The sequence below is a fragment of the Somniosus microcephalus genome, chromosome 8 (genome assembly GCF_052327205.1).
Source record: "Somniosus microcephalus isolate GS21.2 chromosome 8, FLI_Smic_1.0, whole genome shotgun sequence".
Classification (NCBI taxonomy): Eukaryota; Metazoa; Chordata; class Chondrichthyes; order Squaliformes; family Somniosidae; genus Somniosus; species Somniosus microcephalus.
Window position 1 is genome coordinate 95,276,572 of NC_140994.1, and position 22,615 is coordinate 95,299,186.

The 22,615-nt window shown below is 44.7% G+C and overlaps 1 protein-coding gene across 1 annotated transcript; it reads right to left on the reverse strand.

Moving 5' to 3' along the window:
- Window positions 1–13,177: 13,177 nt before the first annotated feature.
- LOC147113705 (protein phosphatase Mn(2+)-dependent 1K-like) lies at window positions 13,178–22,066 on the reverse strand. The gene is made up of 6 exons (XM_085995022.1): window positions 21,654–22,066; window positions 21,471–21,571; window positions 16,943–17,108; window positions 16,046–16,190; window positions 15,817–15,951; window positions 13,178–14,696 (listed from the first exon to the last, which is right to left on the reverse strand). Exons 1-6 carry the CDS (start codon window positions 22,064–22,066, stop codon window positions 14,565–14,567), a joined length of 1,092 nt encoding a protein of 363 aa, XP_085851148.1. The 3' UTR covers window positions 13,178–14,564.
- Window positions 22,067–22,615: the final 549 nt, after the last annotated feature.

Sequence of the window (22,615 nt, forward strand, 5' to 3'; positions counted from 1 at the left end):
CCCCCATGATAGGGTTCACCTGAGACCGCTTGAATTGTCTGGTTGCAGCTACAGCAGCAGATCGAGATCTGGGCAGCTGATAGAGGTCTGCATTTCTCTTTGCCAAATCCAGTGAACAAGCTAGGTCAAAAGCTTTTTGTAGCTCAAGTGTTTTACTTTCTAGTAGACGCTGGCGTATAAATGGAGAGGCAATCCCGCAGATGAAAGCATCACGAATCATTTCTTGGCGGTACAGCTCAGCTGAGGCTGCCTGAAAGTTACAATCTACGCTGAGCCTGCGAAGTTCTTGCAGGAATTCGTCAATTGATTCCCCTGGCCCTTGTCGGGCTGTGGCCAGTAGATGTCTAGCATAGACCTCATTTGGGGTCTTGGCATACAGTTTCTTAAGTGCCCGAATCACCTCATCGTAATTATCCCATTCATCAACATATTCGAACACTTTTGGGGTCACATAATTGATAAGTATCTTCAATCTAGCAGGAGCATCCGCTTCACATTCATCCAGAAAATTCTCAAAAGTACGGTACCAATGCTTCCATACCCTGCCAGCTGCTGGTGCATTCGGGTCCAAGTCCAGACGAATAGGTCTAAGGATTTTCTCCATGATGGGTGGTTCCCTGGATCCTTAATTCTGAGTTTGTCCGAAGGTCTAGTATTCGTGAGTGTAAATATTAAGTTACTTAAATTGATGTAAGAAAAAGGAGGCTTACCATCAAGTAACTTTAAAGTAAGCTTTAAGTAACTTATAAACACACTATATACAAGAGAGGTCTTTACCATGCCTCTGGTAGAAGCCTCTTACAATACTGAACAGACCAGTGTTTATACCAGTCCAACAGGAAGTGACACATGACAGGAAGTGAGGTATGTACACAGTTCATAGTTCATAGTTCACAGTTCACAGTTCACAGGAAGTGATGACATAACTTCCCGGAAGTTATTATTTTTATCACAACGGTCACCCTTATTTTTCCTTTGGGGTAGACTTTTTGCCCCGTGTACGTCTTCAAAATAATTTTTGTGTCTCTCAAGGGTATGTGTGAGAATAGCCGCTCATAGTCCCGTCGGTTTATGACTGTTAGGGCTGATCCTGTGTCCAATTCCATCTTTACCTGGACTCCTGCTAACTTGAGAGTGACCCAAATGGTTCGGTGATCCTCCGTTGCGATCACATTATGTCGTTTCAGACAACTCAGTTCCCTGCTTTCGGAGTCGTTATCACTCTTTTGTTTGTCTGAACTATTCTCCGTCATCTTATGTACCTTCTTGTACTTTCCTTTGGTAGGTTTCTTATTGCTGGTTTTCTTTCCCAACCTGCAGACTCGTGCTACGTGTCCTACTTTTCCACACTGTCTGCACACTTTGTCTTTGAACCAGCAATCATTCTGGTCGTGTGTTGTTCTGCCGCAGCGATAGCACTTCTCTGTTCCAAAGGACATTTCGTTTGTGCCATATTCTTGTGGTCTCTGTTGTATCTCTGCAGCGCCCCGTGCTGCTGCTTTATATGATACCGCAATGCTGAAAGCCTTTTCCAGTGTAAGGTCCTTTTCAGATAAAAGCCATTTCTGGGTTCCTTCACTTTGAAGCCCACACACAAACTTGTCCCTTAAGGTATCTGCCAGTCCCGCTCCAAACTGGCAGTGTTTCGATAGTTTGCGTAGTTCTGTTATATAATCAGCATTGCTTTCATCCTTATGCTGGTTCCGTTTGTGAAACTTGAATCTTTCTGCTATCAGCAGTGGTGTGGGGTTTAAATGTTCCTTTAGTATCGTTATTATGTCTTCAAAACTCTTTTCCATTGGCTTCGTTGGGGTTACTAGATTTCGTAATAAACCATACGTCTTTGCACCCATTAAATTTAACAATACCGACGCTTTCTTGTCATCTGACACCTCATTTGCCTTGCAGTACACCTCTATTCGTTCGACATATGTAGTCCAATCTTCGACTTCATTGTCAAATGCGGTGATACTGCCACTCTTCGGCATTTTGGGTGTGGTTTAAAATGGTGTCTCCCGCGCTTTCCTTCCTCCCCCGCTGCTGCCAACGCCGCTCCCGGCGGTTCTCGTGGCAGTGGCGGCGCCCTGTAGGTTTCGTGCGCTTCTCCTGCACTGCTGCCAACGCCGCTCTCGGCGGTCCTCGTGGCAATGGCGGCGCCTCGCAGGTTTCTGCACGTCTCTCTCTCCCTCTCTCCGATGTTGCTCGGCCCCTGAACACCGGTTGCGCCCTGTGCACTCTGCCCTCTCTCTCTCTCCCCCATCGACACTGCTCGGCCCTTTGCTGTGCTGCTCAGTCGGGCTCTAGCCCGCCGCTGTCCGGGAAGGGTCTGCGCACTACCTGTTGCCAGCCCGTTTCGCTGGACCACCTCGACTGGAAAGCCAAGCCTGGCTCTCGACAGCCTCCCCCGCAATTCTCGAGTCTCTGCTGGATGACTGGGCGGTTGCCCGTGGTCGACGCCCGAGTCTCTGGCCTTGACCTCCAATCCACTGATCTCCAGGAACGAATCCCCGGGAGGTGATGCAGAGTTGCAGGTAGGTTCGAACCTGCCTCGTCGCCAATGTTGCGTCCGTGTATAATAAGACACAGACTGCGGAGAACGGTACAACAGGTGTTTACTCAACGTGCCTCACACTGCAACTGATCTGTACAGATTACTACTCAGTGCTATATACAGGTGTGGTCACTGCCGGTACTGCAGTATACATGAGCTGTAAAACATAGTTCCCCCCTTAAAGGTATATACATTACACTACCCTTGTGTGTTATTAGTTGGGTTGCTTGCAGTAGGGTGAAAATGAGTGTAAGGGGTGGCTAGTGAGATGGGAAAGTGCTAATATAGATAGAGAGGGATGGGTGGAGGTGCAAGGTAAGTTGGTGTGAGTAAAGATGTGCAGGAGTAGGGTAGGGAAGGCAGAGTGATGGGGATGTGATGAGTGGCACAGCAGGATGAGGTTGAGTGTGGCTTTGCAGTAATGTTTCGTGATCTACTGAGATCATTGAAAGGTTTGCGCCACTGCAGCCTGGTCCTCCTGATGACATCCCTGCTTGTGTCTTCCTGGGCAATGTGCAACCAGGCTGCATTGGTCTACTAGGGAGATGTCTTCCGCCTATTGGAAGGGAAGAGAACCTCCCTGCGTGCTGTGACTCCCTCCATAAGCATATGGAGGGAGTCATGGGAGAGCCTGGGTGCAGCCCTGTGCCTTTGTGCAGTGCTTGTCAACGTTTGCAGCACCTCAATGCTGTAGAACACTAACTTCAAAACTGTCAAAATCAATTTGGACATGGTCCCTTTAAGGAAGCCGGCTGATGACGCGTCATCAAATGATGTCGTCAGACCCGCTTCCTTTAATTTGGACGGGAACCTCACAGGGCGGGCTTAACGAGCCCAATCAATGCAAAATTCTTCTTACACAGCAGGATGGAACTGGGAGCGGGGTCGCCATCCAGAAGCTAACTCAACCGGGCTTAGTCCACCTTGGTAGGCGAAATCATGGCCAAAGTGCTGCACATGGGGAGACAAAATAATAAATCCAACCAATGCAGAACAGTAGTCACAAAGCCAGTAGAATGTTGAACTATAAGCCAAAAGCAGTAGAGTACAAGGCAGAGAAAGTCATGATTAAACATTACTGGGGTAAAATTGGACATGGGCAGGGACACAAAAGGCGGAATCGCTTTTGCTGCTCATTACACATCACGCCCGATAGACATTTCTGTTGAAGTGAATAAACATCGGCCGGGCGTATAACTAGTGACCGATGCTATACAGCCTGTTTTGCGATCCTGCCCATGTCCAACTTCACCCCTAAAGCTCTGATGAAGGGTCTACACTGGAAACATTAGCTAATCTGCACTCTCCACAAACCCTAACTGACTTGATGCTTCCACCATTTCCTGCTTGTTTCAGATTTCCAGCATTGGCAGTTTTTTTGCTTTTTGTCAAACTTTATGTAGAGTGTTCTGGTCAGACCACAGCTGAAGTACTGTCTCCAGTTAGGGTCAAGACACGAGGGAGACATTCAATCAATGGAAGTAGTGCAAAGATTGTAAACTAAATGCAAAATTCTGGAAAATTACTTTGAGAGCGTAGGACAAAGGGCCACAGGTTAAAACTAGTAAAAGGCAAATTTAGGACTGATATCAAGAAATTCTACAGTGTGATCAAAGCATAGGCTGGAATTTTCCGTACCTGGGTGGGTCGGGTGCAGGTGGTCGCTATGGCGGGTCACAATCCCGTTCTTCATCCCATGCCACTCCTCAGAGCGACTTTGCATTAATGGGGCCTATTAAGGCCGCTCTGCGTGTTACCCGGCCCAATTAAATGGTGCAGGTCTGAACACGTTCGCGATTATGCGTTTTCAGCTGGGATATTTAAAGGGGCCATGGCCACATTGCATTTGAAGGCTCATCTAGGAGTGTGCCGGCAGCACACTGCACATTGGGACTGCTGGAAAGAGTGCCAAATATGACTGCACTGAGACAGAGGGCTGCACCCAGGTTCTCCGATGACTCCTTAATGGGCAGAAGAGACCTCCCCAGGAGACCAGAAGAGCCTAGCTCCAAATAGCAGAGGAGGTAAACAGCAGGGATGTGGTCAGGAGAACCTGGGTGCAGTGCCGGAAATGTTTCCATGATCTCATTAGATCAGGAAAGGTGAGTACAAAGCCACACTCAACTTCAACCTGCTGTGCTTCTCATCACATCCCCATCATAGATAGTCATAGAGTCATAGAGTTATACAGCACAGAAAGAGGCCCTTCGGCCCATCATGTCAATGCCGACCATCAAGCCCTGTCTATTCTAATCCCATTTTCCAGCACTTGGTCCGTAGCCTTGTATGCTATGGCGTTTCAAGTGCTCATCTAAATACTTCTTGAATGTTGTGAGGGTTCCTGCCTCTACCACCCTTTCAGGCAGTGAGTTCCAGATTCCAACCACCCTCTGGGTGAAAAAGCTTTTCCTCAAATCCCTGCTAAACCTCCTGCCCCTTATCTTGAAACTGTGCCCCCTGGTTACTGACCCCTCTACTAAGGGGAAAAGTTCCTTTCTATCGACCCTATCTATGCCCCTCATAGTTTTGTACACCTCAATCAGGTCCCCCCTCAGCCTTCTCTGCTCTAAGGAAAACAACCCCAGCCTGTCCAGTCTCTCTTCATAGCTGAAGCGCTCCAGCCCAGGTAACATCCTGGTGAATCTCCTCTGCACCCTCTCCAATGCAATCACATCCTTCCTATAGTGTGGTGACCAGAACTGCACACAGTATTCCAGCTGTGGCCTAACTAGCGTTTTGTACAGCTCCAACATAACCTCCCTGCTCTTATATCCTATGGCTAATGAAGGCAAGTATCCCATATACCTTTTTAACCACCTTATCTACCAGTCCTGGTGCCTTCAGGGATCTATGTACATGCACAACAAGGTCCCTCTGCCTTCCCTACCCTACTCCTGCTGCACATCCTTACTCACACCAACATACCTTGCACGTCCATCCATCCCTCTCTATCTACATTATCACATCCCCATCACACTAGCCACCTCTCACAGTGACCCTTATCCTAATGCAATCATACCAACTAACACACAAGGAGGCCACTTGGCTTTGGCATCCCATTCCATCACAGTCACCCTCTAAAGATGTAACCCATCTATTCCTTACACTCACTCCATCACTCTCACTCAACCTTCTCTTTCCCTCTTTGCAGGAAAAGAGAGCCCACAATAAGAGGGAGAGGGACAGAACCGGAGGTGGAACGCCATCATTGGCGACCCTAACATCAGCAAAGGAGACTGCCTTGGAAGTTTCTGGAGTTGCCAAGCAGCTGGAGGTGGGAGATGGAGAGAGGGGGACATCTCAGCATACAGGAACTGATGTCAGCAGCCACTGAATGGTCATCATGTGCACAATGGTATCTGCACCATTCTTCATATGATATATCTAACTCATCTCTTTACTCTCCCACAGGTCCATCAAGGGACCCCTCCACCCCACCCCCCCCCGCCCCAGCCACTGTCCAGGAGGAAGAGGAAGACAACTCCTCAGAGGAGCCTCCAGCCTCTGAAGGTGCACCGTCACCAGACATAAGCGCACCCAGCACCAGCGCAGATACTTGCAGCTCAGTGAGTCCCTCGCGAGATAGTGTTGCCACCTGGTGTCTCACAATTCACAAGTGAGCAAGAGCAGATGGTGGAGACATGAACAGCAGTAGAGACTCCTTGTTGGAGGGCACAGGATGCTCCCAGCTCTGCTCAGTTGCATGCAGACGCTGAGCCTCGGGGGCCATCGAGAAAGAGGGTGTTCTTGAAGGTGCATTAAGAAGTGCAGGAGGCTTTGACAGGTTTTGCGACCGCGATGTCTGCAAATGTTCAGAGAATGGAGAAGTCCATCTCCAACATGAGCACCACTGTCGCAGCGATGGCAACTGTGGGCACTTCCATGGAAAGGATGGCCACCTGCATGAAACATCTAATATGCCACTCACAGGAGCACATGGTCTCTATGGAGAATAGATGGCAGATGCTCATAAACCTCCTGTCTAGGAGGGATGTCAACATAGATGTGGATCCTCATGGACCCACTGATGTGCAGCAAGGTGCTCTCCAGCTCCTTGCTAGCAGGGAAGTGCGGGTGGCCCATGAGGGGGATGATGGTGAGAGGGGACATGGAAGTAGGGGCTCCTCTCAAAGCACTTACACTTCTCCCCCATTGCCACCCCCTCAGTCAGAGCCCCAGATGCCTCCTCGGACAGCAATGGCCGAGTCTGCCCCTGCACTGTTGCAGGAGGAGCAGACTTTGGCGGGGCCATCACAGGCTCCAAAACCCAGGGGACGTCCACCAAAAGCATCTAAGCAGACACAGCAGGGAAGTAAGCAGGCTGCCTCTACCTCCACTGAAGCCACAGAGGTAGCACCTCGTAGATGTACACGTAGGAGAAAGATGAAACACAAGTTGATTCACAAGGGTATCCACTTGGGTGTTTTGTTAAATGATTGAGTAAAGTTTCCGTTACTGTAATGTCACACATAAAAATCTTCATTTTCACCACTTTCCGGTCATGGACAAATTTGTGTGCACATTTGGAAGTGGCTTAGTAAGTTGCAGTGAATGGTGAGACATAATGTTACCTCCGGCAATGGTGGTCAGCGTGAAAGTAATGGCTTGGTCATTGTAGGGATGCTTTATGGTGTTATTGTGGGGTGGTGCAAACCTGGTGCAGCAAGTGGCAAGCATTTGGGTGTAATGCATAAAGTTAATTAAATCTGACCATGATGAGCCCATCCCTGGCCTCCCAGGCAGCAATGTGCTCGGCCGCTGGTGGGATCTGGACTGCAGCTTCCTCCTGCTCCTCCTCCTCTGTAGAGGCTGTGGGGTTAGTGCCTTGATCCTTATGCAGTGCTAATCCTCGCTGTTGCGCTGTGTTGTGCAGGGCACAGCAGACCATGACAATTCTGGAGACCCTGGCTGGTGCGTATTGAAGGGCTCCTCCAGATCTGTCAAGGCATCTGAAGCACATATTTAGCATGCCTATTGTCTGCTCTGACACATCTGGTGGAAATGTTGCTTTCAGTATATCTCTCCTGGGCCTCAAGGGTGTCACGAGCCACATCTTCAGTGGATAGCCCTCGTCTCCAAGCAGCCAGCCGGAAAGTCTGTTTGGAGGAGCAAAGAGCTGAGGGAAGGTGGACTGGCACAGGGCGAAAGAAACATGGCAGCTGCCAGGGAATTTGGCGCACACACGCATGATGATCTTACTATGGTTGCAGACAAGCTGCACATTGAAGGAGTGGAAGCCCTTGCGGTTGACAAAGACTTCTTGGTGATGATGGGGTGCCCTGATGGCCATGTGTGCAGTCGATGCCGCCCTGCACCCATGAGAAGCCAGCCATAGCGGCAAAGCCGAGCGCATGTTCAGTAACACTGGCTTCATCAGTGGCAAAATTGATATAATTGGCTGACTTGTCAAAGAGGGCATCGGTGACCTGTGTGATGCATCTGTGGGTGGCCGACTGTGAGATGCCGCAAATGTCTGCTGCAGATCCCTGGCAGGAGCCTGAGGCGAAGAAGTTGAGGGCACTGGTGCCTTTGACAGCCATAAGATCGTAACATCGCCTGTCTCCACCCTTGCCTCAGCTCATCCGCTACTGAAACCCTCAACCATGCCTTTGTTACCTCTGGACTTGACTATTCCAATGCACTCCTGGCTGGCCTCCCACATTCCACCCATGTAAACTTGGTCATCCAAAACGCGGCTGCCCGTGTTCCAACTCGCACCAAGTCCCGTTCGCCAATCATCTCTGTGCTTGCTGACCTACATTAGCTCCTAGTTAAGCAGCGCTTGATTTCAAAATTCTCATCCTTGTTTTCAAATTCCTCCATGGCCTTGCCCCTTCCTAGCTCTGTAATCTCCTTCAACCCCACAACCGCCCCCCCGAGATACCTGCACTCCTCTAATTCTGCCCTCTTGAGCTTCCCTGATTATAATTGCTAAACCTTTGGTGGCCATGCCTTCTGTTGCCTGGGCCCATAGCTCTGGAATTCCCTGCCTAAACCTCTCCGCCTCGCTACCTCTACCCTCCTTTAAGACGCTCCTTAAAACCTATCTCTTTGACCAAGCTTTTGATCACCTGCCCTAATTTATCCTTATGTGGCTCGTGTCAAATTTTGTGTCTTAAACTAGTCCTGTGCAGTGCCTTGGGAAGTTTTACTACGTAAAAGGCGCTATATAAATACAAATAGCTGTTGTAAGGCATGTCCACCCACTCCTCTGGCTGCAGGTCTTGCTCCAGCAATGTGCAAATGTGTGTGACGACCTGGCATGATAGCCTGAGCCTCCTTTGGCACAGCTGCTCAGTCATTTTAAGGAAGCTCATTCTCTGCCTGTATACCCTGGGTATCACCTCCGGCATGGTGCAGCCCTGCGCTGATGCCCTCTGTCTTGTTCAGCATCAGGTGGTTGAGGAGAAGGTTGGTGGTGGTGTTGTTGGTGCTGCTGGTGTACCTGGTGCTGGGGCTCATTGTAGTCTGATTCTGAGGACCAAGGTGAGACAGTATAAACGGCACCCAAGCTGATGGAATAGATGGCAGATCAAGTAGAGATGATAGAAGCAATCTGTCAATGAGGTGATTGTTAGAACCTATGAAGTGAGACTGGATGGCGACTTAGCTGGAAACATTTGCAGCCTGTAGAAAGCTAAATCTGTGTTGGCAATCCAGTCAGCAAAAGCTTCTGCCTGAGGAAAGTGATCAGTTGTGAGGTTGGACTTTTTAATTGTACTTTCTATTTGTACTTTCTATGCTGTGCACTAATCAGCTGGATCAATGGCCACTCAACCTCTGCCTCAGGTTGACAGACGTGGTTCCCGAGCTGCATGATTCCCGTGATCAGCCAGTGAAATTTGAAAAGTAGAGTGAAAAAGACTCAAGTACCTAATAATGATTTAAATTAGCTCGCCCACCTCTGCCGTTCGGGTCACTGCTGCGCCGGCAAACGCGCCCGAGAGAAAGACGGGGGGGCAGGATGACGGCAGGTTCCCGACTCACTGCTAGATTTTTCAAATTCCCCATACGACCCGCCTCCAATCGCACCGCACGGACCCCAGAAAATTCCGGCCATAGAATGGACTACTGAGTAGAACATTGGAGGCAAAAATCCTGGAATTATTTAAGAACCAATTGGATGCTGCAACAAGGGGACTTTGGGCTTATTGTAGAGGAATGGACTAAATTGAACTGAATGTCATTCCTCATCTGTAATTATCTTGTGATGTGAACAAATGCCACAAAATTGAATTCTGCACACAGTATCAAAAACAGTGGCCCTGAATTTGTGGTCGGAGGCGTCCCTCCGGAGTATATGTGCAGCCAGAAAAAAAATACAAAAGTACCTGGTGGCTCTGAAGCTTTGGGTCCTGGGGCTGCAGGCATACATCTGCGTAAAGGCCCACGGATCCCGGGCAGTTCAGAAGCGTCCCTGGGATCACGTGGGCCAGGCCAACCAATTAAAAAATGGGATTTCGCATAAGCTAATGAGGAATCCCCAAATAAATAATGAACACAATTCTAATAAAAATAAATGTTCCCACGTTCAACATTAATTAAAATTCCCTTTAAGCATTTAAAATAAAAATTTAATTTTTTAATAAAAACATTTTAATCTGACCCAAAATTTACATGAACTAATTTTAAATGTTTTTGTATGTTTTAATTTTTTTTAATTTTAACATTTATTTTAACCCTTATGCTGGTAAAAGCATGCCCTATGCCTGCGTTTACCAGGCGCAAGGGTTTCGTGGGCATTCGCTGGCTAGTAGTTTGCTCCAGCGAAAGTGTTTTTGGGGCACATGCAGACGATCTGTCAAGGAGAAACTTAACAGATCGCAAGTTCCGGATTTTCGCGCATGCCGGAACTTGCGGGGCCATTCTGAGGACTTACGACAGCATACGCTGTGCGCACACCAAGATCGGCCCTGTAAAATCTGGGCCAATGAGTGATAAAAGGCCCCAATAAAGAAATGGAGAAGGAGCTGTTGGATATTCAAAAATTAAGAAAATTAGCTTCACAACAGGACATACAAAAAATTGTAGCTCATGCACAAATATGCATTCTTGTTGTCTTTGCTACATGTGCAATTTCACGCATAAATTTAACCTGCTGAATCAATATTTAAGACACAGCTTAAAAAGACCCACAATTTTGAAGAGAATGTTTATTTAACTGAACAACTTGCCTTCAGCCAGATGAGGGACCGATTAATTTGCATTCACAATTTAATTTGCAAGTGTGCATAGTGAACAACTGTAATTATGCTGTACAAAATATGAACTGAAGCAGAAATTGTTCAGAAAACAATAATTATATAGTAGAATGCAAAACATATTAGCAATTAAGTCAAAACTAACTCCAAGGAGACAGAAAAGCTGAATGGGTAAGTATGTTATTGACCATCCCTTTCCTATTGCAGAAATATGTTGTACAAAAATAACAATAGATGAGTCTCATGGGGCTTGGGGCTTTTATTTTTACAAAAAAGGAAAAGATTTCCCAATTCAAAATATTTTAAAGAAGCATATCACAGTTCATTGCAGACAGGTCAAGACAAGTTGAATAGAAGTAAACAAGGATCACTCCAGATCAGCTTTAATATACCTCGCCACAGACTAGCTGGAATAATCATTCTCGCCAGTACCCTCAGACATTGGGGTGAATTTGCTCAGGAGTTCTTCCACTCCACAGCGGCAACTTCAGTGGAAACCCCCATTTACGCATAAACAATGTTTCCACTGAAGTTATCCTTCGAAAGTAATCCTGTCACTTGGTCCGACATACCCAGTGGGGTACCTCAGGGATCGGTGCTGGGTCCCTTGTTGTTTGTGATCTACATAAATGATTTGGATGAGAATGTAAAAGGTATGATCAGTAAGTTCACAGATGACACGAAAATTGGTGGGGTGGTAAATTGCGAGGAGGAAAGCCTCAGGCTACAGGACGATATAAACGGGTTGGTCAGATGGGCGGAAAAGTGGCAAATGGAATTTAACCCTGAAAAGTGCGAGGTGATGCATTTTGGACAGACAAATAAGGCAAGGGAATACACAATGAGTGGTAGGACCCTAGGAAGTACAGAGGGTCAGAGGGACCTTGGTGTACATGTACATAGATCCCTGAAGGCAGCGGAACAGGTAGATAAGGTGGTTAAAAAGGCATATGGGATACTTATATTCTATGCCTCGGCTAATGAAGGCAAGAGCAGGGAGGTTATGATGGAGCTGTACAAAACGCTGGTGAGGCCACAGCTGGAGTACTGTGTGCAGTTCTGGTCGCCTCACTATAGGAAGGATGTGATTGCTTTGGAGAGGGTGCAGAGAAGATTCACCAGGATGTTAACTGGGATGGAGCGCCTCAGCTATGAAGAAAGACTAAACAGGATGGGGTTGTTTTCCTTGGAGCAAAGAAGGCTGAGGGGGGACCTGATTGAGGTATACAAAATGATGAGGGGCATAGATAGGGTAGATAAAGAGGAACTTTTCCCCTTAGTAGGGGGGTCAATAACAAGGGGGCATAGATTCTGGGTAAGGGGCAGGAAATTTAGAGGGGATTTGAGGAGGAACTTTTTCACCCAGAGGGTGGTTGGAATCTGGAACTCACTGCCTGAAAGGGTGGTAGAGGCAGGAACCCTCACAACATTCAAGAAGCATTTGGATGAGCACTTGAAATGCCATTGCATACAAGGCTATGGACCAAATGCTGGAAAATAGGATTAGACTGGACAGGGATGGATGGGCGGCGCAGACACGATGGACTGAAGGGCCTCTTTCTGTGCTGTAAAACTCTATGACTCTATGACCGCACTAAGAATACGGTGTACAGGTCTGGATATAGCAGCTATTGAAAGGATACAGAAGACAGCAACCAGAATGGTTGAGGGGTTGGATTAGATTATTCGGAGCATTTATGCAAATTGGTCATGTTCTCATTGGAAAAGAGAAGGTTGAGAGGTGATAAGATTGCTGTTCTTAGGATTGTAAAAGGGACTAGATAAATGTAGACTGTGGCATGCTATTTCACATTGTCCAAAACAGCAGAACCAGAGGACACAGCCTGTGCTTAAAGGGGTATAAATTCACAAATGATCTGCAGAAAACAAAATTTCAGTCAGTGAATGATCAGTCTGTGCAACAGACGCCCTAGGGAGACGGTGGACGCAGCTAGTATTGATTCATTCAAATGCAAATTAGATAAGATTGCTTTCAGAAAATAACATTTTGGGATACAGTATGTGAGTAATTTGAGACATGTGTGTTAATGTAGCATGCTTGGGAGGTAACTTTGGAGCTATGGTTCCCAAAGCTCTCCATCACTGGAGTCTTCCCAAAGTCAGTCATAATTGCAGAATAATTGACAGAGATGATTAGTCAACAACTCCATCATCATTGTATCATGTAACTACCAGGATAGTCGAAGGTGAACTCGATGGACCTTGGTCTTAATTATCGAGCAATTCCGGTTATGGAGCAGGAGGAGAAGCCCTGAGAAAATTTACCCACTATGTGTTTAAACAACAATTTGCTTACTGAATGAGACAGAAAAGTCTTAATTTCTCATTCACTCCATCCATGCAGAGCCATTTCATGAAGAGGAACACAAATGGACACAGGAAAACATTACATACACTTGGACAGATACAAAAACAACAGCTTTCCTGTTGAGTATACCGAGTGCACAGAACACCAACAATACCCTCCATTAATATGAAATTTCAACATTTAATTTTTGTAAACGAAGTCCAATATGTACATTTTCATTGGGTCAAATTTGGCTGTAACAGGGCATCTAATGAGGTAAAGAAAAAAAAATGTAAATTTAATTTTTTTTAAATCTCCAACAATTAAAACCTGAAGGAATTGTAATTAAATATTTTGCAGTGCCAGAGAGGTTGTTTGGCTGTAATTAACACCTATCACATCATTAAAAGGGTACTTAGACTGTAATGGACAAGACTTAAATTTCTATGATGAGTTTAGTTTGTATCTATCGCGCAAATTCAGCAGCTTCACACCATTCAGTGCATTTCATGATATGCCAGTCAGCAAGATGCCATTTTCGCAAAGCTAACAGCGGATATTTGAACTTGGAATCTTGGAGTGCAACTTTTGGATATTTGTTTTTAACTACGCATCTGCCCCTCGCCTGAAATTGCTGTACCATTTGCGCATAAATAATGGCGATCACCATTAACCTCACCGCTATTTTGACAGGAAAATCTGGGCCATTGTCTCATTACCATTAGATGGATGCTGAGCTACAGTTACAAGTCAACTTTGGCAAAGGCAATTCTCAGCAGTTGAGTGAAAAAATAGTGATCAGGGCTTAAATTTCCCAGAGTGAATTGTAGCAAAGTATGCCAATATCTCTACAACATAATCTGATGCCCAGTATAAAGAGAAGTAACCGATGCTGAACATCAATACCATTATTTACAAGTTGACAAGCAATCCAGAGAGAGGAACACAATACATTACATTCTTTACAAAAGCAAAATACTGCAGATGCTGGGAATCTGAAATATATTCTTTCTTCTGCAATTAGAATTTCAACTTGTAGTCCATCAGTTAACGGTAACAGGCTTAACAAAAATCTAAAACTACAACAGTTGTTGTACAGGAAACTTTGAGCTATCCGGAAGTTGAATGTCCGGCAACTTTGATCTAACGGCAGAAATCAGCAGCTGTTTTGGTTAGGTTTTTTTTTCTCCTAGCATTCTTTTCACAGGCAGGCTCTGGAAAGCATCTTTGTCGCTTAGCAACAGCTTCAGAGACGCTTCCAAGCTACTGGGCCGAGTGTTTACAAGCTGTTGCTGAGCAACGGTGTTTGTGGTCAGATACTGCGATGAAAAGCTCCTATCTGGTAACATTGACGCTGGTCTATCCGGAGCTTTTAAAAAAACGGCAGTAGTTCGGTCCCATGGGTGCCGGATAGCACAAAGTTTCCTGTAAATAAATACAATGTCATAGTTTACAAAAGTAGAGCCAGACTAGATTATGGTGTTTTCCAACATCAGGGTAGCACTTAGCTCCATCTGGAGTTTGCCACCATCATTCTTCCAAAACTTGAATGAGCGAGTGAAGTATTGTATTTTCCCCATGCACCAAAAGGCACAACCATGGTGGTTACATTGTCTTGGGTTCCATACTGCAAGGCCTGAAAGTTACATTAAAAAATGTTTTTTTAATAGTCTACTGAAGTGGACGGAAGAGAATATTAATTTATAGCAGGCTACTAGACCAAGTGTATGATGGGAGGGGTTACATTGTGACATAGGCAGTTTCCATGATACATGTGGATGTAGAAATTTATTAAAAATGGAAAAGTTGACAGCAAGTGTACACAGATGCAAGCATTTTAATACATTATATTTTATATATCTGCACCCATATTACATTGCACATGGGGAGTCAAGAACACATGTAGTTTTCAGGAGAACCAGGGAAAGAGGGGAAAAAGAGGGGAGGAGTTTGATTGTCCTTAACAACATTGTTATGCATTTTTCTTTTTGCTAGTTCTTACCAAGGGGAGAGGGAAGATGGAATTACAAAATAAGCAGCATTAATTTCTAATAAGGCTGTATAAGGTATTTTGAACTCCTTCAATTGGCAGCGATTGTCACTCGGGCCATTATAATTAAATGGACCTGTGGAGTTTAGAGGTTTCCCTACCTAGAGAAAATGCATGGACCAGGAGAGGTATGGAGAACATTTGTGGTGGCAATCAATGGCTCCAGAACAGACCATAAACCAAGTGATCAACAGATTGGAGAAGCAATGACTCAAAGGTCACAGGAGAAGAAAAGAAACAGCTAGTCAGAAGTGGAAAGCATGGGCGCACACACCAGTAGGGAGAACAGCAGACTGGGACATTTGTTGGGGCAGGGAACTTGCCTGTGGCTGGCTGGGGAGCAGTAGCAGGTGAGAATGCAACCACAGCTGACATGATGTGGGAGCAGTCAGAGTACTACCGGTAGGATAGGAAATTAGAAGTTTAATAACTAAAGGGGGGGAAGATTAAATATTCATAAAATCTTAAAATAAACAAAATTTTAACTTTGAAATCAAAGTTACCGGAAAACTGCGACGACATCCGCACTGGCATAAAAAGTTCAGAAACTGGTTTCCATTATAAATTACAAATTGTGACAAGTTTACAAAGGCAAATTCCATTATAAATATGGGCAGTGGAATTTATAATGTTAAAAAGCTGACAGTAAGAGGAAGTTAGGTTGTGCATGCAGAATTAAGATTTTTAATCAGATATATTTTCTTGCCTGCTCATTTACAACAGCAGCAGCTTCCGCTGGATTTTGGCATTTTTTCACAATATCACACACTTCTTGTGACTCCATAATTCCACTAACTCCATCAGTAGTCAGGATCAGGAAACAGTCTTTTGTATGTTGCAACTAGTAAAGATGTTAAGAAAACTATTGTTAGGACTCAAATGCTTTTGAAAAGAAAAATGCAAGAGACCACAGATAAAGTTAAAAGATATTTTACCTCCACTGTGTTGACTTCTGGTTGAGCAGTTACTCCAAAAGGTTTGAGATCCATATCCCCAATGCTACGGGTCATAGCCAATCGACCGTTCACGTATGGGTCTCCGGCACTATTCCAATCTATGAAACCGCCACACTCTTTAATCCTTTATATATATATTAAAAGGATTACGAGTATCCAATCTTAAAAATTCAAATGATACAATTTCCAACCAACTTAATCTCAAAAATAAGGTATATTTATGTAATTTTTACTATTCAGCACCAATTTTGTGAAAGCTAGACAATATTTATACATACACACTGACTACGAGTGGCCTTGTCATGCATTTCTTGCATTCCTCCGCATCCTACAAGTGACATTTATACAACTATTGCCCTATTTAGAACAGTAGAAGTTTACAACACAGGAGGCCATTCATCCCATTGTGTCTGTGCCAGCTCTTTGCTCCAGCAATCGAAGCCTGGCCCCAAATGCTCTGCTTTCTCCCCATAGTCCTGTAACAACTCCTGCTTCAAATATGTATCCAATTTTCTCTTAAAGGTACAATGGTCTCTACTTCAAACACTCCCTGCTCCAACACGAAGAAATTTATCCTAACCTTTCTCCTCACTCTGTGATGATTTTGAATTGACCCTGGTCACTGACTCCCAACCAGAGGTCATACTACATCAAAACGCTTCACAATTCCAAAAACCCCTCATTAAATCTCCTTAGCCTTCTTTGCTCCGGTGGAAACATTCCTAGTATCAAAAAAAGTCAACAGTTTCCCATCCCAGGTATCGTCCTGGTGAATCTACAGTGTACACTCTATTGCATTAATGTCTATTCTTAAATGGGCCACTCGAGCGAGCTTATTATACTTGTATTTTGAAGATGTACTCAGAGTATAATTACCTTTTCTTTTCATCGCTCCTTCTTGGGGTGTGATCTTCAGTTAATTGTTCAGCTTTTCCTTCACGACAAAGAATAGCTGGACTATCTCCAACACTTGCAACTACAAGCCGAGTTTCATTCTTCAACAAAGCCACAGTTGCTGTTGTTCCTGATCTTAGCAGTGTTCCTGGAAGGGATAAAAAGGATATGACTAAAACTAGTAAACCAGTTTACTATTGTCCAACAATGTTTAAACGACCCAATTAAAAATGCCTTGTGTCTCTCCTATCACAAGAGAATAGACTTAGAATTGATTTAGAAGAGCATGTAAATTTAAAGTCTTCAAAAGTCAAGAACTATGACTGGAGAATTAGCAGGGTAATTAAATATTTCCACATAGCTTTTAGGCTAATTATTCTCACCTGTACCACTACTTAGCTTAATCCAAGTACAAAATAAAAGTTTCTATTAATTTCAGTATAAAAGTAATAAGAAAAGTTTCTATTGTTAAAATAAGTTGGTGCTAAACTCCTCTATAAATCTGTAATGCATTAGGGGTTCCCTTATACTCAAGAAACTGTATTACAGCAAGCTTACAATATTTACAATGAATAATTAATTAACATTAGGTTCATGACACATTTAGTACTCTACTATAGCCATTAGAAGGCACAAGAAAAAAGTGTTCAACTTGATATATGTATAGTACAAGTTTTGATTTATGTGAATGTACATTTGCACGAGTGTCCATGTGCACTTACTTTCACTGTTCACAGAGCAGTTCATTATCAACATTTACCTTCCATAACCGTAGCCCAGCTGATGTTACGAGTTTTTAATAATAATCAATGCAGTTCGGTTGTAGTGATAATTTTCATAATAATTCCCCACTGTTGAAAGCTAACTGCCTCAAAACAAAAAGCTGTGTTAATGTTATTGCTCATCCATATGCTTACACAGTGGATCCTATTAGTGTGCATGTTTAAGCCAACAGTAATAGTTTTGAAACCAACTGAAATAACTTACTAAAATGTAATTGCCCCCATTTGTAGAAATACAAGGCAATCTAAACACAAGTGCTCAACATAGAAAGAAGTATAAACTCACGAAGAGTTTACATGGCAATGTTTATAAACATTCGCAGTCTTCAGTAGCCCAGACAAGGAATGGCTGGACTCCTTCACCTAGGTTAAAATATAAAAGCAGTAACAAACCAAAAGGAAGCCAGGCACAGCTCGTTTAAAAACGGCAACAAAATGCTAACAAACCATTCATGTGCTTCTACATTCCATGCTGTATATATTAGAGCAATATATTTCTTTTGAAAGTGGATATGAATAATTTTGTTCTTGGCACATTACAAATCAGACCAAGTTATCTATCTGTACAGTTAAACAAGCAGAAGCAATCCTGATGAGCAAGTTAAGGCTTTACTCTTTAACTAAAAGGTTTTTATGAATTTGATAACAGATTGAGGCCAAAATTAGTTACAGGAGGGCATATGCCAAGTATCACAACTGCTTGCATCAAGAGAGCTTGAATGATGGAAATGAGCTCATTATATCAGAGAAACCCTGTTCCAGCCAACGAATTTGCCCTTTTAACAGGGTTCTTGTATTGAAATGTTTCAGATATTACCAGTGGTCACCGAGTGCCAGTAGCACAAAATTGCAAATGCATAGCAGGCCCATCAACATCTAAAGAGAGACACTTTCTTCAAACTGAAAGATAAGGATCCTAAAAAAAAAGGATAGGGAAGAGGACAGGTTGGAGTCAAGAGTCAGGAATGCTGATGCCTGTCAGAGAGGCTGTTAATGGGTTAAATGGACATCAAGCAATTTTCTGAAAACTGGCATATGATACATAAGATGAGTGAAGCAATGAAAGCCATTAAAGCAGAACAACATGAAAATAAAGATTGTGAAAGGCAAAGCAAGACAAAAACCCTCCAACATGGTAGCAAGTGACAACTGAGAACTAAATAAAAAGGCATGTGCCATGTCCCTTCAACTCCCCACTTTAGCTCCTTCATCCTCAAAATGGAGTTGATGTAGAAGTTCAGCCATGAATAGGCGCAAGAGGTCAGAATTCGAGAAGCTCAGTGATCTCGGGAGGGTTGTAGGGCTGGAGGACGTTACAGAGGTAGGGAGGGGCGAGGCCATAGAGGGATTTGAAATCAAGGATGAGAATTTTAAAATTGAGGCGTTGCTGGACTGGGAGCCAATGTAGGTCAGCCAGCACAGGGGTGATGGGTGAACGAGACTTGGTGCGAGTTAGGATACAGGCAGCAGAGTTTTGGATGAACTCAAGTTTGTGTAGGGTGGAAGATGGGAGACCGGCCAGGAGTGCGTTGGAATAGTCCATTCTAGAGGTAACAAAGGCATGGATGGGGGTTTCAGCAGTGAATGAGCCGAGGCAGGGGTGGAGTCGGGCGATGTTACAGAGGCAGAAGTAGGCTGTCTTGGTGATGGAGCAGATATGTGGTCAGAAGCTCATCTCGGGGTCAAATACGACACCAAGTTTAGGTATGAGAGAGACTGGTGATAACTGTGCATTTCTCTAAATATCGCTACACTGCCTGGATTTCATAATTTCCTCCGCTTCAAATGTATGATCACTGCCAGTAGACCATCTTTGTCTCACCAACAAGCACCTTGTCCAACTTAAAGCTTCCTTGCTGCAACATCGCTCAGTTATTCTCCTCACATCTTCATTGAATCCTCGTCCCAGAACTCTTCGTCTGTTCTAAGTGGCACCATTCCCTGTAACCAGCTTTAGCCTTGGCAGCAACCAAAGGAAAATCCAGATTTCATTGCTCACGTCACAAACTACATATTTACTATTTAATACAGGTAGACTACCCTTTATCCGAACTTCCGAAAACCGAAACCCTCTAAAAACCGAAGGTTTTTTCGTTCAGCGTAAGTCCAGCGTAAGTCGTGCGCACGACCCCCCGCGGACCCCCGCGGGCCCCGACCCCCGCCGACCCCGCCGCGGACCCCCGCCGGCCCCGACCCCCGCCAACCCCCCCGCCGACCCCCCCGGCCCCGCCCCCCGCGGACCCCCCCCCGCCCCGACCCCCGCCGACCCCCCCGCGGACCCCCGCCGACCCCGACCCCCGCCGACTTACGCTGAGCGTCAGCGTAAGTCGTGCCCACGACCCCCCGCCGACCCCCCCGCCGACCCCCGCCGGCCCCGACGCCCCCAACCGTAAGTCGGCGGGGGTCGGGGTCCGCGGGGGTCCGCGGGGGGGTCGGCGCCGGCGGGGGGGGTCGGCGGGGGTCGGCGGGGGGTCGTGCACACGACCCCCCGCCGACCCCCCCGCGGACCCCCGCCGACCCACCTTCCGAAATCCGAAATTCTCCGAAAACCGAAACACGGCTGGTCCCGAGGTTTTCGGATAAAGGATAGTCTACCTGTATGCTTAAAAGGCAAAATAATCAGTCATGTCATCAAACAGACATGCAGTGACAGTTGCAACCTGCTGGCATGGTCATCACACTGCCATATAAACTGGGACTGATATTTGAGTGACTTCCAAGCCAAATATCAAGAGATTCACATCTAAATTATTAATCCAGTTCAAAACTGCATTCCCTAGATCCATAATACTTATCAGAATAAACAAATCCTATAAAAAGTGAATTTCATTGTCAATTTCAAAACAAAGTTTGCTGAATGGAATTTAAATTGACTGCTCTCTACAATGGTACTGCTCACAATCAGTAACTGGAGATATTTATTTAGCGCATGCAGAGTTGGCATATAATTCTAGCCACCTTAGACCATTGTCATCACCAGCATGTAACGCACATAGGCCATCAGATAGTTTAGTTAGTGGGTATGATTCAACGACATGGGACATGGCTTGTATTTGTTCATGTAGAATCCGCAAGGACAACGGGCAAGTCTCCTGCTCCATTTTAACTGCCCCTCTGCCCGGTTTCCACTGGTGGGGGGTGGGCTGGGGGTTGTTAAATTCACCCCCCCCCCCAATTAACACATGCTTGAATTAATGAGTCATTATGTCGAAAGCTTCATTTACTTCATGAAACAGATGAATAAGGATCACTTGGAAGCACTAAACAGCATCAAGGAAGAGATATATAACATAGGTTTTCAACAGTTAGGACTGGAGAGAGAGGAAGGTGGCGTATACCAATTACAAAAGATTACTGGGGGGACAGAGGGTAGTAGAAAAAGGAATACAAAGGTAGCCCAGGGGAGCTTCCTTTGCAATGAGTCATCTGTTCTCTGCTTAGTACCGCTCCAATGTTGCGATAAGGAACTCAGACTTGGAGAGAAAAAGAGAAAAGAGGAGTCTAATCTGAGGCTCACAAACTGGAGTGCCAATACACTTCAAGTTTTTATTTTTCATTTTAAAGTGCTTTGGAAATCCACAGAAGCAAACAAGCGACAATACGTTGGAAATTTAACAGCATTCGAAATATTCACTCACAAAACAAAACTCATTGCATTTGTTGCAACATATGCCACACTCCAGGTTTTAGTAACTGGTAAAATAAAGTACTAGAACTTTGCAACTCACCTTCCCCCAAGCCATAAACATTTTGCATGAAGTCACTATCTATTTGCAGAAAAGATTTCAACAAGACATTTTCCAAATCTGCTTCTATTTGTAAGTTTCGCCTAAAAATAAAAATAAATTTTACCAGTTGCACTCAAGTTGGTTTAAAATTCAAGTATCGTTAGGAAGTAGTCAAACACTTACTGAATATAGTGTCTAATGTAGTGGGAACAAAACTCCACAGCATCAATCCCTCCATGCCCATCAAAGACAGCAAAGCAGAACAACCCATCAGAAAGTTTAGTGATACGGAAACGATCTTCATTCTCCCTTCTTTTTCCAATCTGGCTTGCACAACCAATATTGGCAATCTTCTCTTTACACTGAAGATCTGCTGTTGGAAGTGGCAGAATAACCGGGTCATCTAACCAAATGCCAAAGTTGTCCCAATTTGGCAACTGCGTAGTTCTTTCAACAGCTGCCCAGTTCATTTTAGTGTTAATGGTAGAAAATGGATGAGAGAGACAGGGCTCCTGCTGGAGATGTCTGAGATTCAGTGCTTTATCAGCCACAACCCTACCATGTCGACAGACAAGAGTCATTGCAAGTGTAGCCATAATGAAGAACAATTACAGAAATCTTCACAGAAACCTAGAGAAATAAAAAAAAACGTTATTTGGTTAGATTCGATGTCAAAGTCTGAACTGTAAAGTGAATGTAATTGCGTTACTAAAAATCACAAGTCCATACTAAACCACAATCTCCTGGTTCATATCATAGAATAGTACAGCACAGAGGGAAGCCATTTGGCCCATCAAATCTGCGCTGGCAATATGTTCAACAATTAGGATTCAAACAAATTACCTATATTGTAATTACTAGCACATTAATCCAAAAAACACAGTCTAATGGTGCACATACATCTTATAACACAGAGTAATTACTGCACATCAGCACCAGCACTGTGTAGTTTGAGGATACATTGCAGGCTTCTAATGTATGAAATTAAGAACTGAATCCTCCAAATGACCAACTATTTCATCTAAATCTAACAGACAGATGTTGTCGTCTTATGTCCAACATGTGCACACACTTGTATCCATCATACCTCTGGATCACACCCAATATGCATAGTTCACACTTGCACCTAATTCACAAACAGGATC